Source organism: Saccoglossus kowalevskii, chromosome 7 (genome assembly GCF_978046115.1).
Source record: "Saccoglossus kowalevskii chromosome 7, keSacKowa6.1, whole genome shotgun sequence".
NCBI lineage: Eukaryota > Metazoa > Hemichordata > Enteropneusta > Harrimaniidae > Saccoglossus > Saccoglossus kowalevskii.
The window spans coordinates 35004436-35021971 of NC_140647.1; the positions used below are offsets into that span (position 1 = coordinate 35004436).

The 17536-nt window shown below is 36.5% G+C and overlaps 1 protein-coding gene across 1 annotated transcript; it reads right to left on the reverse strand.

Moving 5' to 3' along the window:
- Positions 1-7235: 7235 nt before the first annotated feature.
- Positions 7236-17502, reverse strand: LOC100377855 (ras-related protein Rab-18-like). Its single transcript, NM_001184908.1, has 7 exons — positions 17156-17502; positions 15940-15995; positions 14795-14856; positions 14149-14221; positions 9754-9872; positions 9131-9256; positions 7236-8923 (listed from the first exon to the last, which is right to left on the reverse strand). Exons 1-7 carry the CDS (start codon positions 17227-17229, stop codon positions 8810-8812), a joined length of 624 nt encoding a protein of 207 aa, NP_001171837.1. The 5' UTR covers positions 17230-17502; the 3' UTR covers positions 7236-8809.
- Between the last annotated feature and the right edge of the window lie 34 nt (positions 17503-17536).

Sequence of the window (17536 nt, forward strand, 5' to 3'; positions counted from 1 at the left end):
ACACGCTTATGCATATATTTTTAAAAATTTTATTTCAGAACAAACGATAAAAAAGTTAATCGTACAATTGTGTTCTTAATAATAACTATTACCTATATTGCCTATAAATTTGTTGATGCAAAAAATGTTATAGGCTAAATATTTTGAGGTTAAAGTTGCCAAATAACTAACAGATTATGCAATGCGGCTAGAACCCCAATTATACAGTCACGTTTTAAACACGTCCCAAGTCCATGTGCTGCTGATATCAGATTATTTTATTTAAAGTCTGAAGTCACCATTGTATAAGATATTTACTGGATTTATCCAATTATAGCAGGAAACGGAAAGACAACACAGCAATTTGTACAAAGAGCAGTGACAGTTTTTGTTCAGCAAATCAAAAAAGTTAAATCTGTGAAAATGCTGATATATAAATTAAAATAAATGATGAAAAAATAAATAAATAGTTTTTTTTTTTTTTTTAACTTTTCAATATGCATATTTTGCTCTGTAAAATACCAAAATCCAACACAAATTTAAGCAAAAATCAAAGTTTCCTTTGTTTTCATAAGCACAGACTGTGCTTCGGGTGTAAATCATTCCTGGTCTATAAGATATGAAAGATATTTTAAATCCAAATTAGTTTTCAAAGAGTTCAAACCGCCTAGATTCAAATCCTTTTTTCCTATCTTATAAAGGCGTTTATCGAGTGAGTACTCCACAGCTTTGCTTTTATTTACTATCTTTAGCAGCATAGATTTTTCTCCTTCCTGCAGCCTTTTCTGTAGTCATTTTTTGGCTATATGCTTCCCCTCCCCTCCTAAGGTCTATTAAATGCAAACACTAAAAATTATGGCAAACCATGATATTTTCAATGAACATATAATACATTTTGTAATCATGTCAGAGGCAAAACTGTTAATGTTTCTTTGTTTTTTTGTTTGTTTGTTGTTGTTTTTTTTTGTGGGGGTCAGCATGTTTTAAAATATAATGTTGAGGGGGTCACCCACTTTTTTTTATTTGATAGGGGTGGGTCAACTGAGATTTACAACTGGCAAAATGGAATCTGCCGACCTCCCGAGGCCGAAGTAACTGACCAATCCCTTACCGGTTCGCCCGTTTTCCTTTTCGCCCGATTTACCGATGTTACACAGTAGGCCTACTGGGGGTTTCGATTCGAAATGTACATCTGGTAAAATGCATAAAATCTACCATATGATCGCATTTTAGTCAGGGTTTTCTTGCCGATGCAAACACTGCAACTGATGTCCGCCAATGCGGGTAGTCACCCCCATTCACAATAGAGGGGTGGCCGACAGGCAATGGGACAGGTATGCATCGGCCGTCATACACAGATTTTTCACTTGTTTCACCATCGGTGTTTGAATAAAATACTTTCACAGTGGTGTCGTTGGCAGAATAATTTCAATCCGCGCATTTTATGCAAAGATTGACCATTGAAGGAACCTTTGTACGCCCTCCGGTGTTGGGAACTTGGAACGCTAAGTAGTACCTAAAGCCAACCTCGGCGTTTATCAATCTAATAAAACTCGCAAATCACGACGTCGTTACCGTATTTTTAAAGTTTTAAATACAATTTATATAGTACCAATAATATATTATTTCCTCTTGTTTTACAGTCAGATTTTACAGTCGATTCACGCTAATTTATTTTAAATTTCTACCATACTTTTAAATTGAAATAGAAACACAACATTGTATATAATTAATATACATGGTATTAGGGCCCGATCTACGCTAATTTATTTTAAATTTCGACCATACTTTGAAATTTCGACTTCTACGTTATCTTGTTTTGACTACACGTAAATACCAAACATACGAGGAATCAGGCGAACTGGTAATCGGGCGAAATGGCAATCGGGCGAAATGGTAATCGGGCGAACAGGCAATCGGGCGAAACCGTTCGGGCGAAGTGGTAATTGGGCGAAATGCCCCCAATTCGTCTGTGACAGTGTGCACTAAACTGGCTAAAGTATTAGGGTGCCCCGCGATATACATAGCAGCTGACAGTAGTCACTCCCATTATCTATGTGTGCCTAATTTCGCTGCCTTTTCCCTTTTATCTGCAATTATTAGCACACTTTTATTTTTTCTATTTATTTAATTTTGTACATACATACATATCAGTCATACGTCCTCAAAATTATTATGGCCTTTGTGGGGTCGCTGATATTATTCGTGACTGAGCTTTAACCAAAATAACTAAGAAATGACAGACTGAATCATTCTCTACTATATATATACGTAATAAACATACACCTACTCATATACACTGATACAAATTGTAATTTGCTTACAGCTACAATAAAGATTCATAAGTTATTAACTGAACATTGAGTTACGGGTAACATACAATGTTAAACCAAACAAAAACAAATACAATGTATGTTGATCGTAACTTGAATTTCGGTTAAACTGTTAATTAAAGTTCGGGTTACTAAATGTGGACGTTATACAACAATAACAATTTTGCCCGTAACTCGACGTTAATTGAACACTGAGTTACAATTTGACTTGGTTTTGCAAAATTCGGCGTGGTTTCAAAAAATATGGGTGTGGACATTTTTATAACTCGATGATTTCATAACTCGATGTCTGTAACCGAAGCAATTCAGCATCCCCTTTTAAATATATGAACTTGATATTGCAGACAGATGGGACAAAATACCAATTGAACAGTTATATTTTTAATTTTACAAACGAATATTAGGTGTAAATATAAACACTGAACTTGGTGAATTTCCGTTACTGTAGATATTCAAAAAAATATAGTATCGTATTTAGTGACTCATTTGACAATATTACTACAAAACAAGCTTTTCAAGAACAAAAACAACACAATTAACATTGGTTTTCATCAATCAAAAACATGGTCTCCGACTTTGACACCCAGAAAAAAAAACATGAAATATATATATATATAGTTCTGAAAGTTGAGTGTGACGTGTGACAAATAATTATAAGAAACTAAGACATAGATGAAGTTGAAAGTCTCATACACTTTTGAATCATGTTTGCTCTTATGTAATCTGAAACTCAAAATCAAAGAAAGCTTAGAAAGAACTCCCATGTGCTGAGAGTATTGGAGACACATTAAATATAATTTGAAATTACTTAGCTGAAAACTAATTATGCAAATCAGAAAATTAATATGAACAGATTTGAGTGTAAAACTAATGAGGTCTGCGCAATGTAACAAAAAATCTATGTACCAAGTTTAATTGAAATGTGATTGGAACCAAAAAATTATGAATTATTATGCTAATTAGGAAATTAATATGAACAGATTGTTACCCCAAACTAATTAGGTTTGTACATTGTCCTAGAGCATCTTTAAATTAAGTTTCATTGAAATGGAATAATTAGTACTTTAGATATCAGTGTGAAAGCTTAATATTGGTTAATTATGCAAATTAGGTAATTAATATGTACAGATTTTAACCCACAATTATCCAGGTCTGTCTATTGTCCTACAGCATCCACGTACAAACATTCATTGATATGTGATGATTAGTAACTGAGATATCAGTGTGAAAGTTGGAAATTGGTTAATTATGCAAATTAGGTGATTAATATGCACAAATATTTACCGAAAACTAATTGTGTCTCTGCATAATTCTAGAGTCATTGAAATGTGATGATTAGTACTTTAGATATCAGTAGAAAAGCTGAAAATTAATTATGTAAATTAGGTAATTAATATGCACAATTATTTACCCTAAAACTAATCAGGTCTCTGCATAGTCCTAAAGGATCTATGTACCAAGTTTCATTGAAATGCGATGATTAGTACTTGAGATACCCGTGAAAAAGCTGAAAATTAACTAATTATGCAAATTAGGTGATTAATATGCACAAATATTTATCCGAAACAATCAATCTCTGCATAGTCCTTGAGTATGTAAGTACCAAGTGTCATTGAAATGTAATGCTCACTACTTATATCAAAAGCTGAAAATTACTTAATTATGCAAATTAGGTAATTATATGTATTGATATTACCATAAAAACTATCAGGTCTGTGCAGTGTCTATGACATCTATGTACCAAGTTTCATTGAAATGTGATGATTAGTACTTGAAATATCAGTGGAAAAACCAAAAATTGACTAATCATTATGCAAATTAGGTAATTAGTATCCACCGATTATTACCAAAAACTAATCAAAACCTAGCATTAGTTCAGAGCATCTATGTACCAAGTTTCATCAAAATCCAATGAGTGGTTGTTTAGATATCAGTGGAACAGTCATGGAACCACTAAAAAATAGCTAATTATCATGCCAATTAGGTAATTAATATGCACGGATTATTACCAAAAACTAATCAAATCTGCGCATATGTTCAGAGCATCTATGTACTAAGTTTCATCAAAATCCAATGAGTGGTTCTTTAGATATCAGTACCGGTAGAACAGTCGTAGAACAGCTAAAAATTAGCTAATTATCATGCAAATTAGGTAATTAACGAACATGGATTTTTACCAAAACCTAATCAAATCTGTGCATTGACCCAGAGCATCTATGCACCAAGTTTCATCCAAAACCAATGTATGGTTCTTGAGATAGCAGTGGAACAGTCGGACACACATACACACATACACACACACACATACAGACATACAGACACACTAACTGCAAAGACTCCCATTATGTGCTTCGCACATGGGAGTCAATCATAATGACTCGCTTTAGAAGAGCAGTCATGTATTATAAATTGAGAAGGATAGACATACCCAACTCAAAACTTAGAAGACAGAATCTGTTCCCAGACCAAAATTACATTTATTATGACTAGTACATTTAGGCCAGACTTTTTTATTCCTTGTTTCTCGAGTTTTTATAAGGCAATTTTTTTGAGGGCAGAAAAAAAAAAATTAATTCTTTTTTTCCATCAGATTTGTGTGATTCTCAAAGAATTGTAAGTGAGATCATTGATCGGAGAGAAGAAATGAAATAAAAATTTATTCCATGTATAACCTTGTTTCTCATCTGCGCGAGACTTTGGTACTTTGATCATGATATTCCCACGAAAATGCAACTTGGGTTTGTTATGTGGTAATAAAAATAAAGATAAAATAAGTTGTCCTAGCAAGGACATGCCCCCCCCCCAAAAACGCATGACGATTTATATCGTCTGGATTACGCATAGCTTCTCTGCAATTTACGCTCCGTATATCTTAAACGAAGCTTGGAACCCCCCCCCCCCCCAAATACATTTTGCTGGATCCGCCACTGCTACTTTACATGGACAATATATAGTTTGTGACATCTTGGTATCTATATGTACACTCCAAAACATCTGAGAGCCAACAGCCAAGAAAATATTTCCACAAAACTACAGCAAATGCAGAATTGACAGTGCATTGAGTTGTAAGTTGGTGAAAAGGCAGCATAAAATGCATGCATCTGTACACCAAAGTCAATTTCTGTCTTCTCTCACAAATAAAACAGCATGGATTCTATGAATTTCCAAATTATTTGATAAAGACTGTAGGGCACTCTGAAATTGTGTCCATTCAATCCAAAAGTAAAGAAATTATAAAAACAAATTCATGAAAATATGTAAAATGTTTCTTGAACAAAAATGTGGTGGGACAAGGTTTTCATGTTTTATATCTACTGTCAGGAGAACCATTTTAGAAAAACAATAGAATTCTGTAACTTTTTAAATTTTCAATAAAATTGAAAGTTTAACAAGCCATCCATGGCACAGTCCCAGATAGTTATCAAATTTAAGATATATAGTTTTGTTTATAGTAATATAGCTGGAATATAACCATGTCAGGAAATTAAAATGATTGATATTTGTATCTGATCGTCAAACAAGTACTTGTTCACATTGAGAGATATTGCTCTGAAACATCATTAATTAAAACAAAATCAGCCATTTTGAATACATGTATATATGTATAACATGATGTATGATGAATATATAAAATAATGAACATAATCAGTCAAAGCATGTCAGAGATATGGCTCTAGAAGCCCATTCATTAAAACAAAATGGCTGGCAGTCAGCCATTTTAAATCCAATCTGAAAAATAAAATGACATACATCAGGAATCTGTAATGTCCGACGTATGTACTAAGTTCCAACGGAATCCATCCATAAATGCCACAAATGCTTGATATTTGATGATTTTTTAGCACAAAAATGGCCACCATTCGGCCATTTTAATAGGGTCGTCAAACTAATATATCTGTATATCTATGACATGATGTATAATGAATATTTAAAATTTGAACATAATCAGTCACAGCAAGTCAGAAATATGGCACTAGAACCACATTCATTAAAACAAAATGGCGGCCAGTCGGCCATTTGGAATCTCATCTGAAAAACAAAATGATGTGCATCAAGCTCCTATAAGGTCGAATGTATATACCAAGTTTGAAAAAATCCATCTGTAAACAGCAGAGAAATGCTTAATTTTGATGATTTTTCAGTACAAAAATGGCTGCCATTCGGCCATCTTGAAACAAATTAATGTGCATATGTATAATGTCATGTATGATGTATGTGTGAAGTTTGATTGTGATTGGTCCAAGCATTTCTAAGATACAGGTCCGGACGCACACATGCACGCACGCACACACGCAGGGAGGTCAAAACATAAGTCCCCATTTTTGGACAAGGACTAAAAAGCATGTCAAGAGGTAACTATAAATTCAAACATTACACACAACATATAGATTTGAACCTCAGTGTTGTATTGCAAACATTGTACAAGATACCATCACATTATTCTACAATACACAAATACAAAAGTTACTATCACTTAGCCAGGTGGGCTTGACACCTCTTTCATCTTGTGGTAGAGGTCTGTTCCAAATATAACAGTATTTTATATCGTATACATTAATTTCAGGATGGACACGGCTAACGCACACTTAATTATTATTAGAACAATCTCTGTAATTTACTGATATATACTTTAGTAATCAATGTATATATTGGACTGGGCATATTTTAAGTCAATTGTTTGCTCAAGAGACGTGTGTAAATTCACAAAAAAGAGGTTTTTCTTTCCTTAAGCCCAAACCACAGTCACCTTGCGTTTAAATGTTGCTCGGATCAAACATGGTGTAGCAAGGCTGTGGTACTTTCATGCAAGATGGAAGACTAACAGTTGTTAACCTGCTGAAACCTCAAAACAAGTTACAAAAATAATTACATTACTAACTTCATGTACGGTACCGGTAGTAGGAAACAAGAAAAGCGACTATAGATCTTGTGTTTTTTTATTTATTTAAGTGTTGTGTGTGTAAATACCAACACCAATCCCCAAATGAAACTGTTAAGACACTATGCATATACAGTACATGGAAATAATAAAAACGAAAATTTAAAGCTTAACTACATTCTCGCTCTCAGAGTCCCTTGCGGTTGGATCACCAAAAGTATCTCTGCCACCACACACCGCCATTTTGTGGTGAAATGCCACAAGAGTTTTACTATGTGTATTATTCTCGTATTTTTTTATTACAGGGCTCTCGTGTTAATTTATTCATACTGATAAACAAGTTTTAAAATATTGTATCAATAGCTCATAACGCACTGTCAAGGGTGAAATAGTTATAATTTACAAAAGAAAATAATTTCATCACGGAATAACGGTTACTAAGGTGTTACTTGGTTCATCAAACTGACCGTCCTGTCGATTGCCAGGCGAAGAAATATAAACAAACGAAAGCATGTTTGTGCTACGGAAAGTAAAAAAATGAGCTTCTCAATCAAATAACAGCCAGAATCTACAAACAACGTGCACGCTTTCGACAGGTTCGAAAATCGAACACCTGCCTGGCAATGTTTTGTTGGGCGTCTTTGAAAGTAGTTCCACCGCGACACATCGACAATCTACAACAAGCATAAAATCGCATGGTGGCAGAGATATATTCATAGAAATAGAACTCTGCCTGGGAGATTGGCTTAACTACTAATAAATAAGCTGTCAATACTGTTCTAGATAATATAATTTAAAACTTGCAAAGTTTGGTCTTTTGTCAACTTACACGCAGATTGAAAAGCATTTTTTCTACTACTATAAATTTTTGTTGATAATTCAAAACAAAATTCTTTGTGATTCGATATCTTGAAGATTCAAAATGAAATATTTTCATGGCATTTATTCATTCATTCCTGACTCATGAATCAAATAACCAGTGATTGCTACACTGCGCATTTTTTAATTTTGTATAAGCAAACTTGTATTTTTCATGTTGTATACATCGTTCTAGAACCAATATCAGACCACCACCCTTTTTAAGAGGTTTACAGTAATCCTCACACAATCCTCCTTAGGTAATATCAATATCAGAAAATAATAAAAACAAAACAAAAAAAACTAATAGATACAAACAACAGCGATTGTAAATATCTTTTTTTACATACATGATAACCATGTATCAACTGTACCTATATTATGATGTAAACAGGTTTAGTATGTATAATTTATTTATATTAATAGTAAGCATAACTATCATACCAGTAAACATGATCAGTCCAAGCATGTCTGACATCCACAGACAGACACGCAGAGGTAGATCAAAAGGTCTTTGTTCTTTAAATATTGTCTGCACGGTGATTAAAAAATATATACGAGTCATTTGCTGCTCAACAATTCAGAATAAATAAAATTATATCAGTTTACAGCATCGGACAATTGTTCTTCGTTGAATGCCATGCATATTCATTTGCACTCAGCTCACAGCATTATTATTTCCAGTATCAAGTTGCATGGTCATTATGAAAACGATTAGTACACACTTGGTAAAGTATGATGTCATCAATGAATTCAAGTACTACAAGAGTGAGCAGTATCCACCACAACCTTGGCTAACAGATTGATTTCCTCTATCATTCAGTGACATCCCCCCTCTACTGTCATTTTCCCAAAGTCCTGGAGTTTGAATAACCTGAAATTGAAAAAAATAAAATAGAAAGATTTTCCCTATTAGTATTTGCTCTATGAAAATGACAAAGGTGTGTATATGGTTGAAATTAGTTACATTTTCAATGACTCAGTATACAAGTTAACAGTTTTTATTTAACAGGCTTTTATTTGAGTAGCGCATCAAATAGAGCACGTTTGGTAGGAGTAATAAATAAATAAACATTCTTACCTTTTCAACTAATTCTTCAAAAGCCACTTGAACACCTTCCTTAGTCTTAGCGCTAGCCTCTATAAATAACATAGCATGTTTTCTGGCAAATTTCAAACCTTCTTGTCTGTCCACTTCTCTTTTATCCTAAATATGAACAACAAATACATATCAAGTGATTAAAGCTAGGGTAAGCATGGAATCACTGTCAAATTTGAGAGATATAAATCTAGTGTTGATGTACAATATAACTATGGTACATGACCCCACTTAAAGTTCACACATCCTGTTGTCCTAAGACAGCAGTTATTTTCAAAACTAATAAATGATAAATCCCTAATCAAAGTGACTTTGTTCTACCAGGTAGTAGAAGAATGTGTAAGATATTATTGTATAGTAATGAATTTTCTAAGTACTGTAAAATACTTTATTCTCACTTAGAATTTATAGGGGAGATTCAGTGAAAAGAAAATCCAATGAATTTATCTTTTTTCTATATTTTACATTCAAGACATCAAAAATCAGTGAAAATTTTATACAAAACAGCCAAAATGTCTTTTCAGCTAAATTAATTCCAGCTGAAACAAAGTATTTTACAGTAATACATAATGGCTTGTTTACAAACAATAACATTTAGTACCTACCATGTCTATTTTGTTTCCAACTAACATTTTCACTATGTCTGATTTGGTTGAAAAGGTTTCAAGTTCATTTAACCACATGTCTAATTTTTGAAATGATTTTCGATTGCTAACATCATACACTGAAAAAACAAAACAAACAAACCATTAACAGTAAATATTTTTTTTTTACTACTTTGAGGTTATTATCAGTTTCAGAAATGTACTATTTTGTTATTTTTTCACTAAAAAATACATGTATGCACTTGACATCACTGTGGGTAATTTGTAGGTTACATCACCCTCCAACAACTTTTGGAAAATACAATGTACATAATTGCTACTATAAGCAATATACTAACATTAAACTTAGATCTTAGGTACATAAGACAACTTAGTTGCAGAGTAAGTAAATAACACCGAATAAACGGCAAGGTAAAGACTATGTCTAATTATAGTAAATACGTACTGCGTGCGTGACTCGAACCGGCGCTCGCGTACGGCACCTAATCGCCTAGCTTCACGCCACTACACGTCTTCCCCTCGGCCACCGGGCATCCCCCAAAAAGGATGCTTAATAACCGAGCTTATTACGTGCAGAGAACATGAAACCCGTCCACGCGATACGCGCCACACAGCGTGGCCAGAATGCGGCAAAGGCCTTCAGATCTGGCTGTAGTAGGATGGTGAAAGTAATGGTACAGCATTGTAACAGTGAATAAGTACTGAGAAATAATTTTAAACTCATAGTTGCTGTCGACATAGGAAGTAAAGTAAGTAAATAACACCGAATAAACGGCAAGGTAAAGACTATGTCTAATTATAGTAAATACGTACTGCGTGCGTGACTCGAACCGGCGCTCGCGTACGGCACCTAATCGCCTAGCTTCACGCCACTACACGTCTTCCCCTCGGCCACCGGGCATCCCCAAAAAAGGATGCTTAATAACCGAGCTTATTACGTGCAGAGAACATGAAACCCGTCCACGCGATACGCGCCACACAGCGTGGCCAGAATGCGGCAAAGGCCTTCAGATCTGGCAGTAGTAGGATGGTGAAAGTAATGGTACAGCATTGTAACAGTGAATAAGTACTGAGAAATAATTTTAAACTCATAGTTGCTGTCGACATAGGAAGTAAAGTAAGTAAATAACACCGAATAAACGGCAAGGTAAAGACTATGTCTAATTATAGTAAATACGTACTGCGTGCGTGACTCGAACCGGCGCTCGCGTACGGCACCTAATCGCCTAGCTTCACGCCACTACACGTCTTCCCCTCGGCCACCGGGCATCCCCAAAATAGGATGCTTAATAACCGAGCTTATTACGTGCAGAGAACATGAAACCCGTCCACGCGATACGCGCCACACAGCGTGGCCAGAATGCGGCAAAGGCCTTCAGATCTGGCTGTAGTAGGATGGTGAAAGTAATGGTACAGCATTGTAACAGTGAATAAGTACTGAGAAATAATTTTAAACTCATAGTTGCTGTCGACATAGGAAGTAAAGTAAGTAAATAACACCGAATAAACGGCAAGGTAAAGACTATGTCTAATTATAGTAAATACGTACTGCGTGCGTGACTCGAACCGGCGCTCGCGTACAGCACCTAATCGCCTAGCTTCACACCACTACACGTCTTCCCCTCGGCCACCCCCAAAAAAGGATGCTTAATAACCGAGCATATTACGTGCAGAGAACATGAAACCCGTCCACGCGATACGCGCCACACAGCGTGGCCAGAATGCAGCAAAGGCCTTCAGATCTGGCTGTAGTAGGATGGTGAAAGTAATGGTACAGCATTGTAACAGTGAATAAGTACTGAGAAATAATTTTAAACTCATAGTTGCTGTCGACATAGGAAGTAAAGTAAGTAAATAACACCGAATAAACGGCAAGGTAAAGACTATGTCTAATTATAGTAAATACGTACTGCGTGCATGACTCGAACCGGCGCTCGCGTACGGCACCTAATCGCCTAGCTTCACGCCACTACACGTCTTCCCCTCGGCCACCGGGCATCCCCAAAAAAGGATGCTTAATAACCGAGCTTATTACGTGCAGAGAACATGAAACCCGTCCACGCGATACGCGCCACACAGCGTGGCCAGAATGCGGCAAAGGCCTTCAGATCTGGCTGTAGTAGGATGGTGAAAGTAATGGTACAGCATTGTAACAGTGAATAAGTACTGAGAAATAATTTTAAACTCATAGTTGCTGTCGACATAGGAAGGAAAGTAAGTAAATAACACCGAATAAACGGCAAGGTAAAGACTATGTCTAATTATAGTAAATACGTACTGCGTGCGTGACTCGAACCGGCGCTCGCGTACGGCACCTAATCGCCTAGCTTCACGCCACTACACGTCTTCCCCTCGGCCACCGGGCATCCCCAAAAAAGGATGCTTAATAACCCAGCTTATTACGTGCAGAGAACATGAAACCCGTCCACGCGATACGCGCCACACAGCGTGGCCAGAATGCGGCAAAGGCCTTCAGATCTGGCTGTAGTAGGATGGTGAAAGTAATGGTACAGCATTGTAACAGTGAATAAGTACTGAGAAATAATTTTAAACTCATAGTTGCTGTCGACATAGGAAGTAAAGTAAGTAAATAACACCGAATAAACGGCAAGGTAAAGACTATGTCTAATTATAGTAAATACGTACTGCGTGCGTGACTCGAACCGGCGCTCGCGTACGGCACCTAATCGCCTAGCTTCACGCCACTACACGTCTTCCCCTCGGCCACCGGGCATCCCCAAAAAAGGATGCTTAATAACCGAGCTTATTACGTGCAGAGAACATGAAACCCGTCCACGCGATACGCGCCACACAGCGTGGCCAGAATGCGGCAAAGGCCTTCAGATCTGGCTGTAGTAGGATGGTGAAAGTAATGGTACAGCATTGTAACAGTGAATAAGTACTGAGAAATAATTTTAAACTCATAGTTGCTGTCGACATAGGAAGTAAAGTAAGTAAATAACACCGAATAAACGGCAAGGTAAAGACTATGTCTAATTATAGTAAATACGTACTGCGTGCGTGACTCGAACCGGCGCTCGCGTACGGCACCTAATCGCCTAGCTTCACGCCACTACACGTCTTCCCCTCGGCCACCGGGCATCCCCAAAAAAGGATGTTTAATAACCGAGCTTATTATGTGCAGAGAACATGAAACCCGTCCACGCGATACGCGCCACACAGCGCGTACAATGTTACAATGCTGTACAATGCTGTACCATTACTTTCACCATCCTACTACAGCCAGATCTGAAGGCCTTTGCCGCATTCTGGCCACGCTGTGTGGCGCGTATCGCGTGGACGGGTTTCATGTTCTCTGCACGTAATAAGCTCGGTTATTAAGCATCCTTTTTTGGGGATGCCCGGTGGCCGAGGGGAAGACGTGTAATGGCGTGAAGCTAGGCGATTAGGTGCCGTACGCGAGCGCCGGTTCGAGTCACGCACGCAGTACGTATTTACTATAATTAGACATAGTCTTTACCTTGCCGTTTATTCGGTGTTATTTACTTACTGTACTTCCTATGTCGACAGCAACTATGAGTTTAAAATTATTTCTCAGTACTTATTCACTGTTACAATGCTGTACCATTACTTTCACCATCCTACTACAGCCAGATCTGAAGGCCTTTGCCGCATTCTGGCCACGCTGTGTGGCGCGTATCGCGTGGACGGGTTTCATGTTCTCTGCACGTAATAAGCTCGGTTATTAAGCATCCTTTTTTGGGGATGCCCGGTGGCCGAGGGGAAGACGTGTAGTGGCGTGAAGCTAGGCGATTACCGGTAGGTGCCGTACGCGAACGCCGGTTCGAGTCACGCACGCAGTACGTATTTACTATAATTAGACATAGTCTTTACCTTGCCGTTTATTCGGTGTTATTTACTTACTTTACTTCCTATGTCGACAGCAACTATGAGTTTAAAATTATTTCTCAGTACTTATTCACTGTTACAATGCTGTACCATTACTTTCACCATCCTACTACAGCCAGATCTGAAGGCCTTTGCCGCATTCTGGCCACGCTGTGTGGCGCGTATCGCGTGGACGGGTTTCATGTTCTCTGCACGTAATAAGCTCGGTTATTAAGCATCCTTTTTTGGGGATGCCCGGTGGCCGAGGGGAAGACGTGTAGTGGCGTGAAGCTAGGCGATTAGGTGCCGTACGCGAGCGCCGGTTCGAGTCACGCACGCAGTACGTATTTACTATAATTAGACATAGTCTTTACCTTGCCGTTTATTCGGTGTTATTTACTTACTTTACTTCCTATGTCGACAGCAACTATGAGTTTAGTTGCAGAGTGACAGAATCAACCTGGAACCGACTGGAATAATTAGCGAACGATGAATTTAACAAGTTTATAACCATATTGAAAGCTATATAAAGATAACACAACATACCTAAAATGACACCCTGTGCTCCTCTGTAATAACTTGGTGTTAGTGTTCGGAATCTCTCTTGTCCTGCAGTATCCTGTATCAACATATGGAACAATTTTAATTCACAAGAGATTTAAATATTGCAGTATTTATTTACAGCAGTTTTATTCAATGTTTTCTGAGAGTGTTTTCCCACTAGATTGCAGGTTAAAAGTGACAAAATTCACCTTAATATGCTACCTGATGTATTTTTCAATAAAAGGTAATACAAGCAGAGAGTCAACTGATATAGCTCCTTCCTTGAAATGAATTATGTAAAAGCAATCAGATTCACAGTTTAGAAGAACATTCTAGTGTTATGTACTGTAAAATAACTAATTTTCACTCTGTTTAAATTTCACTGATTTACCATTTCAGGCATATTCAGTGGGTTTTAAATTCACGGTTTCGTCATTTAGATAATGTGTTCTATGCTTTATTTACATATTCACTGGGTTTTAATTCAGTGCATTTTTGCTTAGTCAGTGAACTAAGCAAATTTAAAACCCAGTGAACAATTAATCCTTTTACAGTATAACGAAAGAAGTAAATGTGATAAATAATTGGAAGTTATATTGACATATAAGAATTTTTTGCTACAACACTGCTAATAATAATCACATCTTACCCATATGGCAAGCTTTGTAGTATTTCCTTCAACTGATAATGTTTTGACTTTAAAATCCACACCTGTAAAAATGACACCATGTTAAGAATACCCGGTAACTATAGCAATGCATGAATGATACATATTATTCTAATTCTAATATCTACTGGGGTAGATGTTTATTTGTTGATGAATCCATGGGTTATATGACATAGACAAGGCACCTACAATGGTTTATGGAAATTTATGAAAGATTAGTGTAGTTTTGCAGAGTTGAGGTTTGTAGTGATTTTTGTGTGCTGCTGAATCAGAGAGGCTTAGTTAACAATTTAATTTTGTCTTCTAACCTAATTGCAATTTTTGGAGATTTTAGGATGCATGGAGCAGTGCTTGACTCAGTGGATTAAGGGGGTGAATGATCTACATTTTGGGGGAATGATGTCGGGTGTGATCTTTTAGTCAAGACAATAAGAAGAAATTATTTTATTTTAGGAGGGGTTATGTTGTGACCTGTGATTGAAAGAACGATCTGTAGCCTGAATTGAGTCCCTATGGATTGGTTTTTTAAAGAAATGTGAACTTCCAGTTCCTTGCCGATGGACAAGTCACATGAATTTCAGAGAGTAGAAAAAGGAAGAAACTGTGATTATTGGAGACTTAATGGAGCACACTGAGGTAAGTATTCTGATCAGAGACAATTGACCACTAGTTTTTTTTTATTTTCTACAGGCCAACAGAATTCAGTGAATCACTTTTGATAAGAAATATTCAAAAGGCTGAACTGATGACAGTTTGTGGACACTCATAAAATGGCCATACCAGTACTGGCGTATTTACAATTAGTGTTGTGTAACAATGGATACTAGTACATTGTTGTTACTTTAATTTCTATTTATGCTTTGGGATGCCAACTTTTGATGCATTTTTTTATTCAAATTTCCAATTTCCTAAAACGAAATTATGTGCATTTTTATTTTGGAAAAATTGATCAAAGTTGACTTTGGCATTAGGAAGGTTGAACATACCTAAAGAATACCAAAACAATTGTCATCCACATTTTAGCAGATTATTTAATAGGTACATGTATTACAGACTTGTATTACAAGCAGGGTATACATGATTGCGGATGAACATTTCATCACATTTGAATAACATGATGTACATACCTATAGTGGCTGGCTGTTCAGGATCAAATGTGTCATCGGTAAATCGAAGCAGTAAACTGAAGAATAAGAAACAAATAATATAATGCACAACTTTGCTATAAGGATACACATTACTATACATGATTTAGCACAGGGAAAGAAACAAGTTATCAATTCAAATATACCTATTTCACTTATACCACATCATTATTGATTATAATTTTGAAATGAAATCTGTACAGGTAACTTCACATGTTCTTTTGCTACCGCTGCATGTAGCATTCGAACATCACGTGTCTGGCACCTGCTTTTAAAATTGGAACACCATCACATGATTTCTTCACATCAACAGAGAGATATCAGACAATTAAAGTACTGGACGCTTGTTTGGAAGCTATATTGCTATTAAACTGACTAACAAATTTCCTACCCCCAATGGCCTTCCTATTTGTTTTTTACTATTGGCCACTCACATAAACCCCCTCTTTAGGGGTTGACCATTAGAAACTCTGGGTGAGACATTAGCAGAAAAACTGGAAAATGTATTTTTCCTTCCCTTAGTATTATGTTTATTTGGTGTTTATGAATTTACTGTAATTTTGTGTGAAAATATATGTTTTTATCAAGATTTTGGTGTAAACTTTTTTTTTCTTGTTATGGATCCCTGCAGGATTTTTTTTTCTATGATTTTTTGTGAGAAAGAGTTTCTTTTGCACCCCTAACCCTAACTCTAATCCTACCCCTACTTCCCAGCACTCCCAATTTAATTATATATGCCCCTTTTAAGAACACCTATAGTTATCTAAAAGGGACATGTGAAATTGAATGGGGGGGGGGGCTTGGAGGTGGGATGGTGGTGCAAAAGGAACCCTTTTCATTTCCTGTATTTTTCCTAATTCTGCCTTTGTGCTCACCCCCACAAATTTCTAATGGTCAACCCTGTAGTATCTACGCATGCACAGAGCAGAGGTACTATTTCCCATGGTATTAATTTTTGGGTGGGGTGATGTTATTACAATTCTATCATTACAAATGCATCCTGGTGATCTCATACATTTATTTATTTATTCATATATTCAGTTTCATGATTCAAAAATAGAATAATAACTTGAGAAATTCAACACATCAAATGTAACATATGCCACAACCCTGTGCCGCAAATGACTATAGTACTACCATAACAGTCGAAATATTCAAAACAATGTCGACCTTGAGGCTCACTTTCCTAAACACTTACCTAGACTTTCCCACTCCACTTTCTCCTATAATGAGAATTTTCAGAGTTGTCAACACTTCATCTTCGTTCATCATATTGAGTTATTATTCTACCTGGTTGAAACTTGTATGATGAAATATTGGTAAACAATGCAAGTGTCCTGTGTGTCAGACAGTTCGAAATAACAATTTCGTCATCGGCGAACACAGAACCACGTAGTTAAAAAATCGCAATCGCTACACTATATCGGATAAAACGCGGAAGACAAATGTTCTGTGTGAACTTCTTGTCATAAAAATGTCATTTGATTGTTCTTAAAAGATAATCTTGAGGTAAAAATCGCAAAAGTTCAATAAATTCCGGTCAGCTGATACTTTAGCGCAAGAACTGAGATCATATGTG

Bases quoted from the DNA above. Each gene is read 5' to 3' on its own strand.
- LOC100377855 (NM_001184908.1), bottom strand. From the start codon at position 17,229: ATGATGAACGAAGATGAAGTGTTGACAACTCTGAAAATTCTCATTATA. The intron at 14,857-15,939 runs GTATGTACATCA...TCATTTTTACAG, and splicing joins TGAACAGCCAGCCACTATAG to GTGTGGATTTTAAAGTCAAA. The intron at 9,257-9,753 runs GTAGGTACTAAA...GTTCATATTTAG, and splicing joins TTGGAAACAAAATAGACATG to GATAAAAGAGAAGTGGACAG.